Consider the following 19,390-nt stretch of genomic DNA (forward strand, 5'->3'; position numbering starts at 1 on the left):
GCAGAAAAACAACCACATCAAGCGCACAATTCAGTGAACCAAATAATGAACCATCCTGAAAAGTAATTCAAGTATTCACCAGTAGGAGGTAACCAATGGGATAACTTTTATTCGTAGAGCGTAGTTTGGTTATCTGGAACTTTGCCCCTAAAAATTACGCGTGTGACTTTGATGCATACTGTATACTACGACTACCCTTATTTGCGTGGCAGTCCGATTTCAGTTTTCTCCGACTGGACTTTCAGTTGCCGTTGAATTTTCCAAACTTGTTTTACAGAAATACAAGAAAATCTAATCAATTGATAAAAGAAACTGGAATCTTTCTAAAAATTTGACATAATATTCTTTATCTGTATACATTTTGGTAGGGGATAATTGAAGCCTGTCCACGTTAAATTCCGAACACTGGGATAATGGTCAATTTATTATGGCCATTTGATCAATTTGGACGAGAATGGAAACATGCTGAAAGCTGCACATAAAGCGGAGATATTCAGCTGTCATGTAAATTGATCGTCTCAGTGCTTTGTGAAAATGTTAAAAAGTCGCATTGGAAAATAGGTGTCCAAAATTTAACGTGGACTTTAGGGTGGCTCAAAAAACACTTTTCCATATTTTTTATGGGCCGCCCTTTTATTCGGTTCTATTTGATGCCCTGATGCTCTGGACAAAACTTCAGCCAAATCGCGTTGACACGTTTGGGCGGTGCTAAACTTGTTGGAAGTTTATATGGAAACATGTATGCAGAAACATCCAAAAACAGTGATTTGCAGTTGGACGGCACAATTTACGATCAAGAACCATGATACTCATTCAGTTCTTGTAGAATAAAATACAGAATGTTATGCTGAAAACCGCGAGAATATTAGAGTTTATCACGCTAAGATATTAGCATTTTACTGGAGTGTTGTAGGGGTGAATTTATTTCTTTTCAAAGGTAAAAGAAACGAAATAGGGGGAAAGACGGCTTTGGCAGGTTTTGTTCTATTATTGGCAGGGGGGTTTTTGTTGACCAAATTTAATGAAATTTGGCCACCATATTCTTTGATATGCAAAGAATGTTTAGGCCAAATTTGAGCATAATTGGTTATAAAAACCCCCCTGCCAATAATAGAACAAAACCTGCCGAAGCCGTCATTTCCCCTATGCTCAAACCCCACTCCAGAGAAATGCTAATAACTTAGCCGGACAAACTCTAATCTTCTCGCGGTTTTCAGCATAACATTCTGTTTTTTAATTCCCCAAGATCTGAATTAGTATCATAGTTCTTCATCGTAAGTTGTGTAGTCCAGCTGCAATTTACTGTTTTTGGATGTTTCTGCATACATTTTTGCATATAAACTTCCAACGAGTTTAGCACCGCCCAAACGTTGACCGATTGGGCTGAAATTTTGTCCAGAGCATCAGGGCATCAAATAGAACCGAATAAGAGGGCGGCCCATTCAAAAATTTAAAAAAGTTTTTTTCCGTACTAATTTGAGCCACCCTAGTGGACAGGCTTGGATTTGTGTATATTCTGAACTTTTATGTATAAAGATGGGACAACACAAAGTAAGCCAAAATCGTTAATCGTTAAAAATACTGTATCAAATTATACTGGAACTGGATAAGTATCATATTTTTTATCGTAAATTTTACCGTCAAACTGCAAATTAATGTTTTTCGATGTTTTTGCATACATTTTCCCATATAGACATACATAAGAAGGGGCCCTCCTTAGCCGTGCGGTAAAATGCGCGGCTACAAAGCAAGACCATGCTGAGGGTGGCTGGGTTCGATTCCCGGTGCCGGTCTAGTCAATTTTTGGATTTGAAATTGTCTCGACTTCCCTGGGCATAAAAAGTATCATCGTGCTAGCCTCATGATATACGAATGCAAAAATGGTAACCTGGCTTAGAAACCTCGCAGTTAATAACTGTGGAAGTGCTTAATGAACACTAAGCTGCGAGGCGGCTCTGTTCCAGTGTGGGGACGTAATGCCAATAAGAAAGAAAGAAGAAGAACATACATAAGAAAAACTATTTGTTTAAAAAAAATAAGTAAAAGGCATGTGGGTGTTCTTTATATATCAAGCGAAAGGTTTATTTCCTGCTCTTTAGAACAGCCAAATTTGTTAGAATTCTCAAAATTGATTAATCCATAATAGAAACGCATGCACCAGTTGTAGCACTATTCTTATTTTTGGTTTCTTATTTGGCAAATCCCATTGTTTTCTTATGCGATTGGCTAAATTGGGACCACTAGTGCGACTGGTGCAAATAAGCAAAGGACGTCAAAAATTAAGCAAAATCAATTTTTACAATTATGCTTTGCTTGTTTTGGAAGAGATCAAAGGTGTTATCGTATCATATGAATATGCTTTATCGATATGAACTTGGTTTGCGGTGATTTGATTGGCCATTTGACATATAAAGCACTAGTGCGACAACTGATTCTGTAGCCATAACTGGTACATCTAGCCCTGAGACGAGACCGGCAAAGACAGCTTCTTTTTCCTTGTTTTGACACTTGTTCTTTTTTTCATCACAGTTGACCATCGAGTTTCAACTGTTTCCTTGGCTGTTTCACCTAAGCCCCGGGTGGACTCTTCTGAGCACAATAAAAGTGTATCCAATTCACGAATTAGTAAATTTATTTTCATAAGGATTTTTATACCGGGAACAAAACACACGTTAATAACTGATTATTAATAAGCCTAACGGATGATTTGGAATACTCGTTTAAGTGAAAAAGTCTTCGTAAAACAAAATTCATGCGGAATATTTTATTTGGGATTCCAATACTTTCACACAAAAAGGTGCTGGCTACACCTGACAGTTCGTGACAGCAGTTGACTGGCAGCTGCTGAAGTTACATTTCTTCCTCTTTGCAAGTCCCGTCCCAGATCTAGCCTAAACTTCCACCGACCAAACGTTGACCGATTTGACTAAAATTTTGTCCAGAGCATCAGGGCATCAAATGGAATCGAAGAGAGCGGCCTATCAAGAAATTTGAAAAAAGTTTTTCCCATACTAATTTGAGCCAAAAATGAAGTACACCCGATTCTGTTTTTACACAAATATTTTTTACACGGCCGTGTAATTTTTGCAAAGTTGCTCCATTTTCCCCGATTCGTCGAGAAATCATAAAACTTCTTTGCAAAACTTCTTTTCTTAAACTTAATGGGAGGCCTCTTTACATTGAGATACCCCGCTATTTATACCCTTCGAGATATGACTTATATCCACTCTCAAAGTGAGTAATTCTCGCTGAAACCGGGCCACTATTTGCACGAGGTTCTTAAAAATACCTAAATTTATATTCTTTCGAAAGCTTTCGGCGAGTATATTAAGGATCCGAGTTAAATTCATCAGAAATATGAACCCCTCGTTAGTTATACACGAAATCATTTTTATGGATCCCTCGATTTTTGTCAATTCTTGACTCACCAAAACTGTCATAACTCCAACATTTCTCAACCGATCATAGAGATCAGCATATCTTTGGAAAGAGAAAGAGTGTATCCTCAATTTGCAATAATAAAAATTCAAGCAGCCATATTGAATTTGGCCGCCATCTTGGATTTCTTTTTAAAAACCATTTTTCCGATAAGTTTGCAACCACCGATTTTGAAAATTAATACATCGATGAAAAGCTTAGCTTATATTGTGCATTGTGTCCGAAAATCTCAGGTGTATGTTTTTTCTATCAACAGTTATGTACGATTTACCAATACAAAAATTCTTGAATTATTTAATACAATAACTTGAATACGGCTTCGTTATGCTCTAAACTTTTGAGCCCTTCAAATAAAATACTGTTGTAGATATGCTTTTGATTTTTGAAACATATTTGGCTAAGAATAGTGTATGAAATCAAGGAACTGACGTCGTATTACCATATAAACCATAAAAATAATGTTCGTTGGTCAGATGGCCCTTCAAAAAATAATTTGGGAAATCATACATAACTTTTGATAGAAAAAACATACACCTGAGATTTTCGGACACAATGCACAATATAAGCTAAGCTTTTCATCGATGTATTAATATTCAAAATCGGTGGTTGCGAACTTGGCGGAAAAATGATTTTTGAAAAGAAATCCAAGATGGCGGCCAAATTCAAAATGGCTGCTTGTATTTTTTCTATTGCAAATTGAGGATACACTCTTCCTCTTTCCAACGATATGCTGATCTCTATGATCGGTTGAGAAATTCTGGAGTTATGACAGTTTTGGTGAGTCAAGAATTGACAGAAATCGAGGGATCCATAAAAATGATTTCGTGAATAACTAACGAGGGGTTCATATTTCTGATGAATTTAACTCGGATCCTTAATATACTTGCCGAAAGCTTTCGAAAGAATGTAAATTTAGGCATTTTTAAGAACCTCGTGCAAATAGTGGCCCGGTTTCAGCGAGAATTACTCAAGTGTTTTCAATCAGTTTCGGCTTCATCGAAAAGTGGGCTAACACTGATTTTAACCATGCATCGGTACTAAAGTTCAAACATATTTTTGCTTCTTCTTATGAGTTCCGAATTCGTTTTTGTACAGAGATCTGATTTCATTGCTTTTGGAATTTCGGAATCTCACCTTAACACAGAGCTCTGATCAGTCAGAGTTTAGCAGATCTACCATATTCGTATCCGCTTCTTTCCTAATTAATCAGGCTTCAAAACCAGCCTAAATTGAGTTACATTTTTGTAATTTACTCCATTGACTCCATCCGAAAGGTACAAAAAGTGGGTCATCTAAAAGCAAGTTATAGTAGTCCATACTCTTCCGACCATTACTCATAAGTATGAACAAGACTAGTGAGAACTGGTAGATCTTACTCCGTAATGCACCACAAAAAGGTGTCTACCCTGCATTACGGGCAGTGTTGTCCTACACTCAGGGCAAAAAATTCTGCTCTTTGATTTTACTCCATCTAAACGTTTTTATAGTCTCAACTAAGTTCAACTAATAGAAGGATATTTGGATTTTCTAAATGTCATGGCAAACTGTCAAAAAACTGCACTCCAGAGCCACAGGAGCGCGCGCACTGAAAATACACTGGAGTGTTTTCACTGGATTGGTGGCAATATAGTTGCCACTGCCCGCCAAGCGGTAAAACATTGGTGGCAATATAGTTGCCACTGCCCGCGAAGCGGGACAACATTGGTGGCAATATAGTTGCCACTGCCCGGCAAGCGGGAAAACAGGCAACAACAAAAATATAAAAAGATTTTTAAAAATTTGGTTTTACGTAGAACCAGTCAAATCAAGGTACGTTACATTTTTTGGTGAAGAGTCCTAGTCAGAAAACGCATTATAAGTGAAAAAAAAATTTTCGCGTTTTTTCTCCCAAGGGGGGACCCTTGGGAAAAAACACAATTTCGTCAAAAATCCAAAAACCAAATATACAGAAAGGCAAAGCTTTTTTCACGCTAATCACGTAGTAATCTAACACAGGAGATTCAAAATAATTGATACCAACGGGAAAAAATATATCTTTGTCGTTTTTTTTAACGAATTATAACTGAAAATCCTTCTTCCACTCGAAACTTACGTTACGTTCTCAAATTGACATTTCAATTTTTTTATGGCTCAAATTCATCTGGGGTGTTACTAGGAAGCAAATAAAGTCACTACATGTGAAATAATACGTAGAGCTCTTGTTAATAAATAGAAAAACATATTATTTGTTGGTGGCAATATAGTTGCCACTGCATTATAAAGGGTTAATTCAGCTCTTGACTACACCTTCGGGACGTAACTTTGGAAAACGCCCACCTTTTTGGCAACATAAATGTTGATATGTTGGGATTTCTGAAGAAATTACTTTTAACCTTTCCCTCCATCTTCCTACATGCAGCGCCCTGTTTCCTTCTTGCCCTCCGCTTGTCATCCAAAGTCAATGGGTCATTGAACCCTTTCGACATTCTTGAAACGGTTGAGTCACTGATTTGCAGCATTTTTTCTAAAGCAAGATGGGACAGCTTCGAATTTTCCAAGTCAGTGTACACATTTTTTTTCACGCTTCTCCACTTGACTCACTTCCATCTTGAGCGCAAAACAAACCAAACTAATCATATTACACAGATAAACTGTTTAATATTTGGTTAACCCTTTCAGGACGGATGGGTATATGCCTTGGAAAGATTCCGCTTCTGAGATCATGCAAATAAATCTGGCTTGTTTGAATCCTAAATCACATCGTTTGATAGTTCTGAATACTCAGACAAGTTGAGCCATGGGCAGCCTGGGGCAGCAGGGACCATGTCCAAGGGCTTGACGACCCCTCCCCAGCTGTCTGTGAGTCAGGGAGAACTGCCTAGGGCGTGGAGGGATTTAGCAGTGGGCTCTGCTAAAATCCCTCCCAAAAAACCACAAGTGCCGTAAGCAGACTCTATCAAAGCGACTGTGTGCCGCTTCAAAAGCACAAGCCCAGGGAGTGCCATTGGCACATCAGGATTGATCCCAGTAAGATCCTGATTATGGTATACTGGTTGCATGTTATTGGTCTTGTTTTTGGATATTGAGATATTGTGAACGCGAGGGCTGGTAGTCTGGTTATTCTATTCTCTTAGTAAGGCCGGGTGACACCGACCTGGAAACGGCGAATGGGCTAATGGCCAGGCTGTCTTCCGTCCCCTAAAACCGTGGCGGGCCTTGTAGCACGCGGTACAATCCTGTCGCTCAGCTGGCAGCTGAGTGGGAGTAAACAGATGCTTTTCCCTGACTAGCGCTGATCTGGCTCTGAACACGAAAGTGTCAACCTCGCATGGCCTCCCTGCATGCCGCAAGGTATGTATAGATAACCATGGGATCGCGAAGGCGACTACACCAGTAGTATTCGACAGCAGCCGCAAGAGGACCCAACAGCGATGAATTCTAACAACACAAAACACAAAACGTCGAGGGATGCAGGTGAGGCGAATGGTGGTAAGGAGAACCCTTTCACCAGACGTAGCGGCCTTGAAAGGTCTCCCCAAAGATCGCCGGGGAAGGCGATGGAGAAGCCCGTGGAGGGTCTGAGGAGGTGCCGGTTGAAGTAAAGATGGACGGCCCCACCCTGACCCGCGTCATCAAATCTGTGATGGCGAACCACGAAGAACGCGGTGGTCACACGATGGAGGTAGTCACGGAAGTATCCGACGTGATTATGTCGTTCCTAGACAATCGGGTTAAGTACAGCAAGGATCTGAAACTTGCTGTGCAGGCACTCTGTGCCCTAGTAGTTGAGGCCAAATCGGAGTGGAGGTCCCTACTAGAGGCCAGCAAGAGTGCGGAGAGAGAGCTCCGCAAACTTGTCAAGGAGCGGAAGCAGGCGGATAAGGACAAAGAGGAGGCAGAATCGAAAATTCGTCTCCTGTCCGAAAGCAAACGACTGGCGGAGAGCCAGGTCGAGGAACTCCGCAAAAGGATGGCTGTAACAGGGGCGACCCCGAAGCTGAGTAAGGTTACGCAGGAGGCGAACCTGAAAGCAGCTGTCGAGAAGTCCGCAGCCCCGAAGCCAGAGAAAAGGAAGAAGGACGAGCAGAAGGATGGCCATCCCAAGCCGGTGAACCCAGTGCCTCCACCATCGAGGACCACTGAAGCTCGCCGGGAGGAAGATCTACCGTGGAGGGAGGTCGTGAATCCCAAGAAGGCGAGAAGGCAACGGCAGCAGGCCGCAGAGAAAGCGGCAGGCGGAGCGATACGCGCCACTGCTAAGAAGGGTAGAGCCCAGAAGGAGACGGGTGCGCCTTCCAATGTCAGTGGTAAGCGTAAAGACAGAGGCGAGGCGATTATCGTCAGTACTGATGACAAGAGCTACGCCGAAGTCTTGAAGGCCATGAGAGTTGATGACAAACTCGCTGGCCTAGGAGAGGATGTCAACTGCATCCGAAGGACGCGGAGAGGCGAGATGATTCTCGTCTTGAAGCGGGATGCTGCTCAGAAGAGTACTGAGTACAAAAAGTTGACGGAGGAAGTCCTGGGCGATGGGGTTCAAGTAAGAGCCCTATGTCCAGTTTCGAACATCCAGTGCAAGGGCCTGGATGAAGTAACCGAGGCTAGAGACCTGGTCGACGCACTGAGAGATCAGTGCAATGTCGAGATCCAGGAATCTACGGTTCAGTTACGCAAAACTTCATGAGGAATGCAGGTTGCCTCATTCCAAGTACCTCAGGCTGAGGCCAAAAAGGTAATGGATAAGGCTAAACTGAAAGTGGGTTGGTCGGTATGTCCGCTAAGTATAAGCCAACCGCTTCAGACCTGTTTCCGGTCCTGCAACGGTCATAAGTCTTATGACTGTAAAGGACCTGATCGCAGTAAGCTATGCCGTAGGTGTGGAGCTGAAGGCCACCAAGCTCGCACCTGTCAGGCTGCACCAAGGTGTCTGATCTGTCCCCCGGGTACAGACAACAGACACCTCACCGGTGTCCAGGCTTGTCCGGCCTCTAGAAGGATCCAGACACGCAGGTAACACAGCTGAATCTGAACCACTGCAAGGCGGCTCAATGAATTATTGGCAGTGGCTGATTTTCTACTCGCCGCAGCCACATCCAGGCGCTATAGTATATGCACAAAATAGCCGGCAAGAGTTAACCGCCAGAAATTTGTATGGCGAAAGACATCTAACGCTGGTTTTCTCAAAATTAGGAGCTTTTCATGAAAAACTATTTGGTACCGGTTATGAGGGATGGTGTCCGCTACTACGCATACCAAATATTTTTTCGATTAAAGTGCTTAATTTTGAGAAATCGAACCTTAGATGCCTTTCGCCATACTGATTTCAGAAAGTTAACTTCTTGTGTGCCGCTGTAAGCACGCTCAAAGCAGTCGATTCATTGCTGCTACAACAGTCGGTTACTGAGTGTAAAGCTGATGTAGCTTTGCTGTCCGATCCATACCGCATCCCTGCCGGTAACGGTAGTTGGATTGCGGATAAGTCTCAGATGGTGGCCATCTGGACTTGCGGGCGATATCCCATCCAGGAGATAGTATCATCACCTGATGATGAGGGTTTCGTTATAGCAAAGGTAAACGGTGTTTACTTTTGTAGCTGCTACTGTCCTCCCAGGTGGAGTATAGTGCAGTTTACTAGGGTAGTAGATATTCTTGCAGCAAAACTAACTGGCTTAAAACCGTTAGTTGTAGCAGGCGACTTCAATGCGTGGGCAGTGGACTGGGGATCCCGGTCCACAAACGCCAGAGGTCATACCCTGCTAGAGTCGCTAGCGGTATTGAACGTAGTCCTGCTGAATGAAGGCCAAGTGCCAACGTTCAGGGGACCGAACGGTGATTCATGCATCGATGTGACCTTCTGCAGCGCGGGATGGACGGTGGAGCCAGAATGGGAGGTTCATGAGGGGCATACCTCCAGCGATCATCAGGAAATTCGTTTTATGATCCGGTATACCCCGTAGCAACCACAAGGCGGATCGGCAAAGCCGATCTAGGATGGCGCACCTCGCAGTTCAACCCAGAACTCTTGGAGGAATCACTACGATGGGAGACGCGAACAACGGGATTAAGTGGCGACGAGTTAATCGATGTACTAACCCGTGCATGCGATGTGACGATGCCTAGGAGGACCAAACCTCTCGGAAACCGGCAACCTATGTACTGGTGGACTGACACAATTGCAGACCTTCGTAGAACCTGTCTTCGAGCAAAGAGAAGGCTGCGACGTGACAGAACAGACACTGATAAGGTCGAGAGACGCAGGGTGTTCCAGACAGCGAGCAGAGCTCTGAACTACGAGATCAAATGTAGTAAGAGAGCCTGCTTCGAGCGGCTGTGCAGGATGGCAAACGACAATCCATGGGGAGATGCATACAGGATGGTGATGGCTAGGAACAATACCACGCCACCTGAGAAATCTCCGGGGATGTTGGCCAAAATAGTCGACGGGTTGTTTCCGAGGCATGAATCATCGAACTGGCCCGCTACTCCGTACGAGTCAGTTGACGTGGTACCGCTAGTGACTAACGAAGAGCTTATCGTAGCCGCAAGAAAACTTAAGCTCAATAAGGCGCCAGGCCCGGATGGTATTCCAAACCTGGCCCTTAAACACGCCATTCTTGCCAATCCAGATATGTTCAGGAGCTGCCTCCAGAGATGCATGGACGAAGGAAACTTCCCAGATCGATGGAAACGGCAGAAATTGGTGCTGTTACCGAAGCCTGGCAAACAGCCGGGGGATCCTTCGGCATACAGACCAATTTGCCTACTCGACACAGCTGGAAAGGGTCATTCTAGAGAGGGTCATTCTGAATAGATTGTCGGCTTATACAGAGTGTGCTGGTGGCTTATCTAGCAACCAGTATGGCTTCCGTAAGGGCCGTTCTACCATCGAAGCAATTCGAGCGGTAACGGATACGGCCAAGATAGCGAGAGGTTTAAACAGAAGAGGTATTAGGTACTGCGCGTTGATTACACTTGATGTAAAAAACGTGTTTAACAATGCTAGCTGGGCAGCAATTGCTGACTCCCTGCACCGATTGAGAGTTCCGGATTACCTGTGCAGGATACTGAAAAGCTATTTTCAGAATAGGGTGCTGTTATACGACACTGATGCTGGTCAAAAGTCGATCGTAGTGTCAGCGGGTGTTCCACAGGGATCGATCCTCGGACCGGTTCTGTGGAATATTATGTACGATGGAGTATTACGCCTAAGTCTCCCGGCCGGTGTGAAAATAGAAGGCTTCGCGGATGACGTAATGCTGGAGGTAACAGGAGACACTCTCGACGAAGTCGAACTGAAGGCTTCATACGCGATTGGCAGAGTCATGGGCTGCAACAGGCGAGGATAAGAGTAGGGACCTGCACAGTTAACTCCGTGAGGTCTCTCAAGCATCTGGGCGTGATGATCGATGATAAGCTCAATTTTACGAGCCACGTCGATTATGCATGTCAGCGGGCTTCATTGGCGATAAAATCTTTATCACGAATGATGTCCAACAGATCGGCGGTGCATAGTCAAGTGCGTAGGCTGATAGCTGGCGTAGCATTGTCTATCATCCGTTATGGCGTGCCGGCATGGGCCGTAGCACTAAAAAGCCAAGTACAATGTAAAGAAATTGATCAGAGTACACCGGCTGATGTGTTTACGTGTCGCGAGCGCATATCGCACCATATCATATGAGGCGGTGTGCGTTATAGCTGGAATGATGCCGATCGACATACTCTTAGAGGAGGATGTGGAGTGCTACAACGAAAGGGACTCGGTGCAGGTGCGACGTGTCAAGAGAGCAGCTTCGTTGCTCAAATGGCAAAGAGCATGGGACACCGCAGTCAAAGGTCGTTGGACCCACAGACTGATTCCAGATGTGTCCAACTGGGTTGATAGGAAGCATGGTCAAATCAACTTCCACCTAACACAGGTGTTGTCTGAACATGGCTGCTTTAAGAAATTCCTACACAGGTTTGGCTTCGCAGATTCTGCGGAGTGTCCTGAATGTGTAGGTGAGGTAGAATCGGCAGAGCATGTGATGTTCGCATGCCCGCGATTCGAGATAGAACGCAATGCCATGCTGCTTATTAATGGTATGGATACAACCCCGGACAACCTCGTCGAGAGGATGTGCCGGGAGGAAGCTATATGGAATGCGGTGAACACAGCATCTCAACAGATTATGTCGAAACTGCAGCGGTGGTGGCGTCTTGAACAAAACCAACGTGTGCAGTAAGGGCACCTGTGATGCAGTGAACACTTTGCTCACCCCGACAACCAACATGTCGCGGGTGGGCTGCGAGGACCTCAGTATGTAGATATAGAGGTCATTGCGGTTCACGCGCGGTGGTTGTTGTCGGGGTGCTCGTCTCCAACGTGAGATTATGATACGGACCGTTAGGTTACTATCATAGCTTGCGATCGACGGGTGGTGAGGTAGCCACCCTTGAAGTCGATGTTGTGTGTATTGACGTCAAGTGCGTTAGCATAGGCGTGAGCGTTCTCAATAGTCCCCCCCCCTGATGTATTGCTTAATTGCGGGCCGGGGGTACGGACTGGCGAAAGGGTTTTGGTTTTAGTGGGTCGGGTAAGAGTTACATGACATACATATCCCCACACTACCTGAGTACCTCCTCAGGTGTCTGGTTGCAGATTTCCGTTTACCCTTGCTCAAGAAAAAAAAAAGACAAGACAAGTTGAGCCATCCTGAACGTTATGCGTGTGATTAATTTTCAGGAATTTGAGATACTCAAGATACTCCAAAACGTTCCGGAGTTCAGCCCACTGTATCTACCGAACCAACAAAGGTTTTTGCAATGTCCTCATTGTCAGTATACACCAAACTAAGTTCAATAGGATTATGCGCATCATGCAAACTAAATTTTCTTGAATTCGAGATGCTCAAAGTATTCCAAAACGTTCTGGAGTTTAGCCCACGGTATCTATCAGATCAATCACGACTTCGACCAGTGTGCTCATCGTCGATATACACCCAATTTGGTTCAATAAGCATATACGCATCATGCAAATATAATTTTCTTAAATACGGGATGCTCAAGATACTCCAAAACGTTCTGGAGTTCAGCCCACGGTATCTATCAGATCAACCAAGGCTTTTGCAATGTCTTCATCGTCGGTATTCGCCCAATCTGGTCCAATAAGCATCATATACGCATCATGCAAACTAAATTTTCTTGAATACGAGATGCTCAAAGTATTCCAAAACGTTCTGGAGTTTTGGAATGGGTAATACGAAGAGCAGGGATTAACACGAGTGGTACAATTTTCAGTAAGTCCGTCCAGCTATTTGGCTTCACCGACGACATAGATATTATGGCACGTAACTCTGAGAAGATGGAGGAAGCCTACATCAGACTGAAGAGGGAAGCTAAGCGGATCGGACTGGTCATCAACACGTCGAAGACGAAGTACATGATGGGAAGAGGTTCAAGAGAAGACAATGTGAGGCATCCACCGCGAATTTGCATCGTAGTGGCGAAATCGAGGTGGTAGAAGAATTTGTGTACTTGGGCTCACTGGTGACTGCCGAAAATGATACCAATAGAACAGAACCATCAGAGTAACCAAGAAAATAATTTTAGTATGGCATCATTTGCTTCCACGAGTCGATATCGAGTCGAAGAACATCGAATCATGGAGGGCCTATTGTAGTTTGAGAAAATAATTAATAAAATCATATCGGCTCAATGAACCTGCTGGGACGTTTAACGCTGCACGAATACATTTGTCATGTCCCAAAAAGTTCGAGATAACACCAGATCTCGACGTTTTCTGCATGTCTATGACATTCGTCATAGAAAAAAAATCGATTTCGAAAAACTTTCCATATCCCAAAAAGTCATTTTTTTAATATAACACCAGATCTCTACGTTTCATGCATTACTAATCGTTTTCGAAATTTTCCCGTATCACCCTCCCCCCCCCTCTTTTTGGAAAACTTTTCGTGTCAAACTTTGACCGTCTTGGTCAAACACTTAACGAAATCCGATTGTTGGGGTTGGGGGAGCATCCCATCCTCACTCAGAAAGTAATCCAAAAGTGCGCGGAGTCCCCATTCACCGGGGGACTTGCCTGCCGCATTTCGCAGAGTCTATCTGAAGAAACCAAACCAATTCAAAGGGACCACATCCGGTTGGACTGAATTACTAAACTAAAGGGACCAACAAACTATCTACCCGTCCCGAACCGGACATACACCGTTCTCACACAATGTTGGTGCGATTCCCATTCGGACACCCTGCGGTCTATGGCGCCCATAATTCGGTTGAACATACCTGTGTCCAAAATACCACATTCATAGAGAAGCGTATGGGATCCCCGGAGTACCCAACAGCATGAGAGATGTCCTTGCCGACAGCGCAGCCAGAATTATGAGCCTCATTTGCTTCCTTAAGGATGGGGACCTGTATCGTTGCATCTAAATTTAAACCGTTTTTATTTGCTTTCCGGGTCAAACCCGGGTGTAAGGACCGTAATCCGAGGCTTTGGGCTTTTCTCCCAAACCGATCTACAATTCATTGCATCGACTTGCATAGACCAGATTTTACAACCTGTGCAAGTATTTCCTAAACATTTCACCGCCCTTATTACTAATTCGATTCCAAATGCTAAACTCACCTTCTGAACTACTTGCTTCTGAATAATCTGTTTGATTGGCTGACCGGCCTGATTTCGAACCACAATGCTAGGCGATTTATTTACAACTTGCTGAGTTACCATCGCAGGGGAGCTAACCACCACAGGGGCAGCTTGCTGCTGCTGCGGCTGTTGTTGTTGCACTTGGACTTGCTGCTGTTGCACCTGAATTTGCTGCGGTTGGGGCTGAGTGATCGCGGGAGGCGTCACCGTCACCGAGGCGGCTGCTGTGCTGGGCGCCACGTTGCTGCTGGAAGCGGCGGAACCACTTGCAACAGGACTAGCGCCAGCAGCCACCTTGGTGATGATTTTCTGACCGACCTTCGCGGCTATGGTTTGTTTGCTAGCGGGGTTTGCTCCTTCAAGAGAAATAAGAGGAAAACACAAATGTAAGTTTGAAGGCCAAGTCGTTCCCCCTGGCCGCCAGCGGCTTTCTTGGCTGGAACGATACATCGCCGTTTATTGTACAACTTTAGAAACTTTTCCAACGTACCAGGTGCTGCGCTGAGAACATGCAGTTTTCCGTCGGCGGTCTGAATCAGCTGCTGTCCCGGGTTCAGACCACGTACGCTAACTTTTCCATCTGGACCCCGAATGATTTGAACTTTTTGCGGACCGTCGGGTTTCGCCGGAGGGGTAGCTGCTTGCTGAGCCTTAGATTGTTGGGGACTGGGAGTCGCCGATGGTGCTGGGGTTGGAGAAGCTCGAGCCGGTTGGGTGATATTTTGCTGAATAACTTTTGTTGTGCCGTCAGCATTTTTGACGATTATTCGTCGCTGAACGATTGTTTGCTTGGGAGGGGTGGCACCATCCGTCGATTGACCTAGATAAGAAAAAAAAATGTCAAAATCAATTGAACTATAAATTAATCAAATATAACAATTCAAACCTTGTTTGAGTTCCATCGCACGTTTCTGATTGTGAGCTGCTCGTTGTATCCGAAGTTGCTGTTCCATTTTTTCCGTGATCTCCTCTCGAGAGGCTTTACTGGAAATGACCGCTGATTTGTTTTGGATATTACCGGATGAGACATTGTTGCTGCTAACACTGCCATTGTTGGTTGGAGTCGACGAATTGGATGATTCACCAGACGATGTAGGTGTCGGACGAGTAACAGGAAGCTTCCCGGTACTGGTGCGGGTGACATGTTGGGCTTGTGCCGCAGCAATTTTCTCTTGCTTTTCTCCGTATAGCTTGATTTCCCACAGCTCTAGCTTGTCTTCATCGATCCACTCTTCGCTGACCTGCGGTTCGGTTTGCTGTGGAGATTCGGCACGTTTCCGCTTTCGTAAACCCGAACGGATGGATTGCACCTCTGAGTATCGGAAATAATAAACACGTTAACATTTGACAAAGAATGTTGATTTGAAAGCGATTCACTACTTACCACGAACAGTCTTTGGAAGCTCCAGTGGAATGACTACTTTTCGTCGCAAGTATTGCATTCTCTCGTTGAAGATTCCTGCGTACCGATGTTTGAGAATTTCCAGTGACATAATCTCTGACTCGGTTGTTACCTGTTATTGCAGAAACGTTGAAAAATCGATAATTTATAAGCAACGTTCACCACTTACCTGATGTTTTCCGTCGCTTGTGACCGGTTTCATGGCCATGTCGTCCCACCGTAGGCATGTCCATAGGATGCGCAACTGCAGACCAACAGCAGACAACGTGCTCAAATTGAGCGTGCGATACAGCCAACATGTTTTGAACAATGGTCTCGCACACGGATAAGGCCACACGGAGTTGTTGTTCTTGGCTACATGGTGGAAACCTGCCACTGCCAAGCGACCTCCGTTGCGGGCCAACTTGAGCAGCTCATGTGTGGGCAGAACCATAATCGAGGTAGTTTGTTTGCGAGTCCAGAAGTAATTGACCGCAGGATATTTTGGTTTTACCGGACCGACAACAGTCGATTTACTTTCACTTTTAACCTTCTCATCTTTTCCTTCGGGCACCAGGGCTTTACGAAGATAAATCTTTCCTTTGGTAGCACTGGCGGAATAAATCCGCGGACTACCATCGGATGCAAGCTCTTGCTCTTCTGGTTCTTCCTTCTTTACGCAACGGGATGGCAGAGCAAATCGGCGATTTGGTTTGTGTTCCTTCTTTGGTAAAACAATCACTTCCTCTTCTTTAACCTTGACCTCAGCTTCTTCAACAACTATTGAGTTGTTTTTGCTATTTCGCGAGCGTCCCCGACGGGTGGAGCGTGGTTCATCGCACGAATTTTCCGAGATAGAATTGGAGTTCTCGTTCAGCTTCAAACTATCATCCACCTTTTCCGAGACATTTAAATCAGGCTCCCCTTCCGTGCTGACAATTTCCTCTTTTACAACCATATCGGGAGCGTCCTCGGTCTTGATTTCAACCTCATTCGTTATATTGTTGTTGTGTTCGTCTGGCATTTTGGGAGCCGCCATAGTTTGAACAAGTTGTTCGTCATATTCAATCAGATGCTGATGAGCACAGTCCCAATCATCGAGAATCGAGCGATACCGAGTCATCGTAAAATTGGCCAGCATGGAGTCGAAATTTTCCGCCTTATTCTCGGTCAGTTTCTGCTCAAGGATTGACTTTACACCGGCCGTTGGGGTGGCCATTGGAGTGGATTGCAGTGCTTGAGCGCGCTTCAGAAGCGGCGACAGTTCATCTTTGATGGATTGTTTTTGCAAGCATAAAGGCGAATAACATTGACCATTTTCGCAATCTACCGAGTAGCACTTGCTCTGCTGGACCAGAGCATTTACTTTTTGGTATTTGGAACGTAGAGGAAGGATTTTTTCAATCAAAGATTCTAACTGTTCACCGTTCAGTCGAATCGTTTGTCTATTGACTGGCAATTGATTCCTTGTGTTGGAATTGTGACGACTGTTTATGATGGTTTTGCAGTTGTTTTTCTACGCATTCGCCTGGCCGTGTTTGGACTGTTTCCGGCTTGTGAATCACATTCACTTCGATGTCGTCATCATCCTTCACTTTGGCGAATTTTTGCTCTTCCGCTTCTTTTAGATCAACTCGTCGTTGAAGTAATCCGTCCAGTACTGAAGCAGTCTTGGCGATCTTGGGATACAAAATTCGGCCGCCTGGTGTAGAAAGTGCCTTACAAATGTCAATTTGATCGTACGTTTCTGGAACGTGGAATGTTTCCGTCTGATTGAATTTGTCCTCTAACCGACTATCCAACGCTTCATTTCCGGTTAAAAAGTCAAGATCTGTGCTTCCATTGCGTACGAGTTGGTACGCCTCATGCGTTTTGGCGTCAATTTTCAGAAGCTTCTTGTGCACTTCAGCCACAATCGGTAACAAAACGTGACTCAAATCATTTGTTTCTCGGCCAATTTTCTTGACTTTTCTTCGACTGAAGGACATCCAGACCCAATCCCACTGTCCATGTATACGATATTCTTCTCCCTTCTGCTTCCAAACCTGATGCCTGAGTCCGAGCGAATACTTGACGAAATTAAACGTGCTTCGGTTGCGCTCTTCTTCATCATCTCGTTCTCGCTTCTCCCGTTTTTCAAGTTTCTTTTTTTCTTCTCGCTCGGCCGACGTTATTTTGTACATTTTAGTGTGACCAAGTTGTTCGTGCCACACACCAGCAAATATTACACTCCTCATGCAGGACTGCAGAATACACAGGATTCGAGCAAAATCTTTTGCTTTGGTACAAGCGCTAATAGCGCCAATCCAAATTTTTCTTAACTTTGTCCAGTTTTGGTGAAGGTAAGGCGAAGCGACTGCCTGTTCTAACGCGATGATGCTCTGTTTAATCGTCGAAATAATTTGCGTTTGTGTGCTATTCATTCCTCCGCCGAGCCATTTGAACTCAGAAGCTTGGGTTAGAGAGAACTTGTGCGACAAATGTCTTTTCTTGTCCCTGTCTTCATTTCTTTGGGGCTTGTTCAGCGCAATCGGATTGATGGAGTATTGATTCACGTATGCTTTGAACCCATTTTCCATACCCAACTTGAAGTGGAGTGTCCCATTAGATATCTGAGTTAATTTGTTACGAGTTATTCGTGACTCATCATCCTCTTTAGTTAACGAATTCTTTCTCTTCATATCTTCGGCAGTGAAAGTCCGTGGAGCCAATGATCCCGTCTTCAATCGTGTCACATGCTTGTCACTCGAAGCTTTAGAGTCGTCGTCTTCCTTACTCGAGGACTCGTCTCCGTTGGCTGCATCATTGGACTTCTCATTGGATGCTTCACTATCGCCACCGTCCTTCAGCTCGTCGACATCCATTTTTCCATCAGGATTTTTACTTGCCTGTCTTTCTTCCAACAACCTCTCCAATCGCTGATTGTCCAATTCAATGTAGGACTTTTTATTGCCCTTTTGCTGATTGGTTATTGTCTCGGTGAGAGTCATATGTTTTATTATTTCATCTTTCCTTTCATCCAACTCCTTGCAGAGATGCATTTCCAAATCATCAGGATCCAACTTTGAGAACAAATATTCGAACTGCTTGACCGTACTGAAATACCACACCTCGGAAGAATCTTCGGTCTCTATAAAAATTCTCCTGCCGATGAACCAATATTTCCGGCCATGTCGATCATATCCAATCATTTCCTGCCTGCAAAGCATTCCTTGTTTCTCTTGTGCCGTAATACAGTCCATCACTCCAGATACCTTGTGAAGCTTGCACAGATTACACTGCCAATCCTCGCTCGGAACATCCACCAACGGCGGATCAACGCACTCCAGATGGAAAACAGCGGGACAAGTTTCACAGCACAGCAAATCTCCCAACCGGTGACAGATACGACAATGGTCGTCGTAATGGATTGGACCCTCTTGCAACATGTCGTCTCGAACTGTGGTGGTAACCAAGAATTGATCCGTCAAAAATTGCAACACTGTCAAACGCTTTTCTGCTGATACAAATGGATACTCGTTGACTGTGAGTATCTCCAAAACTTTTTGATCTAAATTAGGGTCACTTTCAATGTAACTCCGCAACACCTCTGGCCACGTAATATTGTCTATCAAATAAAGCGCTATATTGACACTGTCTTTCTGATCCAAAGGTGCAAAGTGAGTCTGTTGGGAATCTTCCTCCCGGAGAATAGCCTTCAGAAGCATAACGTGTATCTCCGTCATCAGTGGGCTTTGATCTTCGCACATGATCGCTGCCGCAAAGTCCTCTAACCGGAATGGCGAAAGTCGTACCAAATTTCTGAACCGTCTGATGATTTCGTAGATCGAGGTACACTTCAGAACAATACTGTTTGGAACTAGCAAATCCTCCGACGAGGCCGGCAACTCCAATGGCGGATAATTGCGTTCCTGAAGCCACACCGGATCCGGAGATGGCTCCCTTTG

At 44.6% G+C, this 19,390-nt stretch overlaps 1 protein-coding gene across 1 annotated transcript in view; it reads right to left on the bottom strand.

The window, feature by feature from the left end:
* LOC134210725 (nucleosome-remodeling factor subunit NURF301-like) overlaps positions 1 to 19,390 on the bottom strand; it is a 42,830-nt gene that overhangs the window by 3,516 nt on the left and 19,924 nt on the right. Inside the window, 6 exon segments of the mRNA XM_062686964.1 lie at positions 14,042 to 14,418; positions 14,553 to 14,882; positions 14,949 to 15,374; positions 15,447 to 15,576; positions 15,634 to 16,944; positions 16,946 to 19,390. Of these exon segments, the coding sequence (XP_062542948.1) occupies positions 14,042 to 14,418; positions 14,553 to 14,882; positions 14,949 to 15,374; positions 15,447 to 15,576; positions 15,634 to 16,944; positions 16,946 to 19,390 (5,019 nt within the window).

The sequence above is a fragment of the Armigeres subalbatus genome, chromosome 2, assembly GCF_024139115.2.
Source record: "Armigeres subalbatus isolate Guangzhou_Male chromosome 2, GZ_Asu_2, whole genome shotgun sequence".
NCBI classification, from domain to species: domain Eukaryota; kingdom Metazoa; phylum Arthropoda; class Insecta; order Diptera; family Culicidae; genus Armigeres; species Armigeres subalbatus.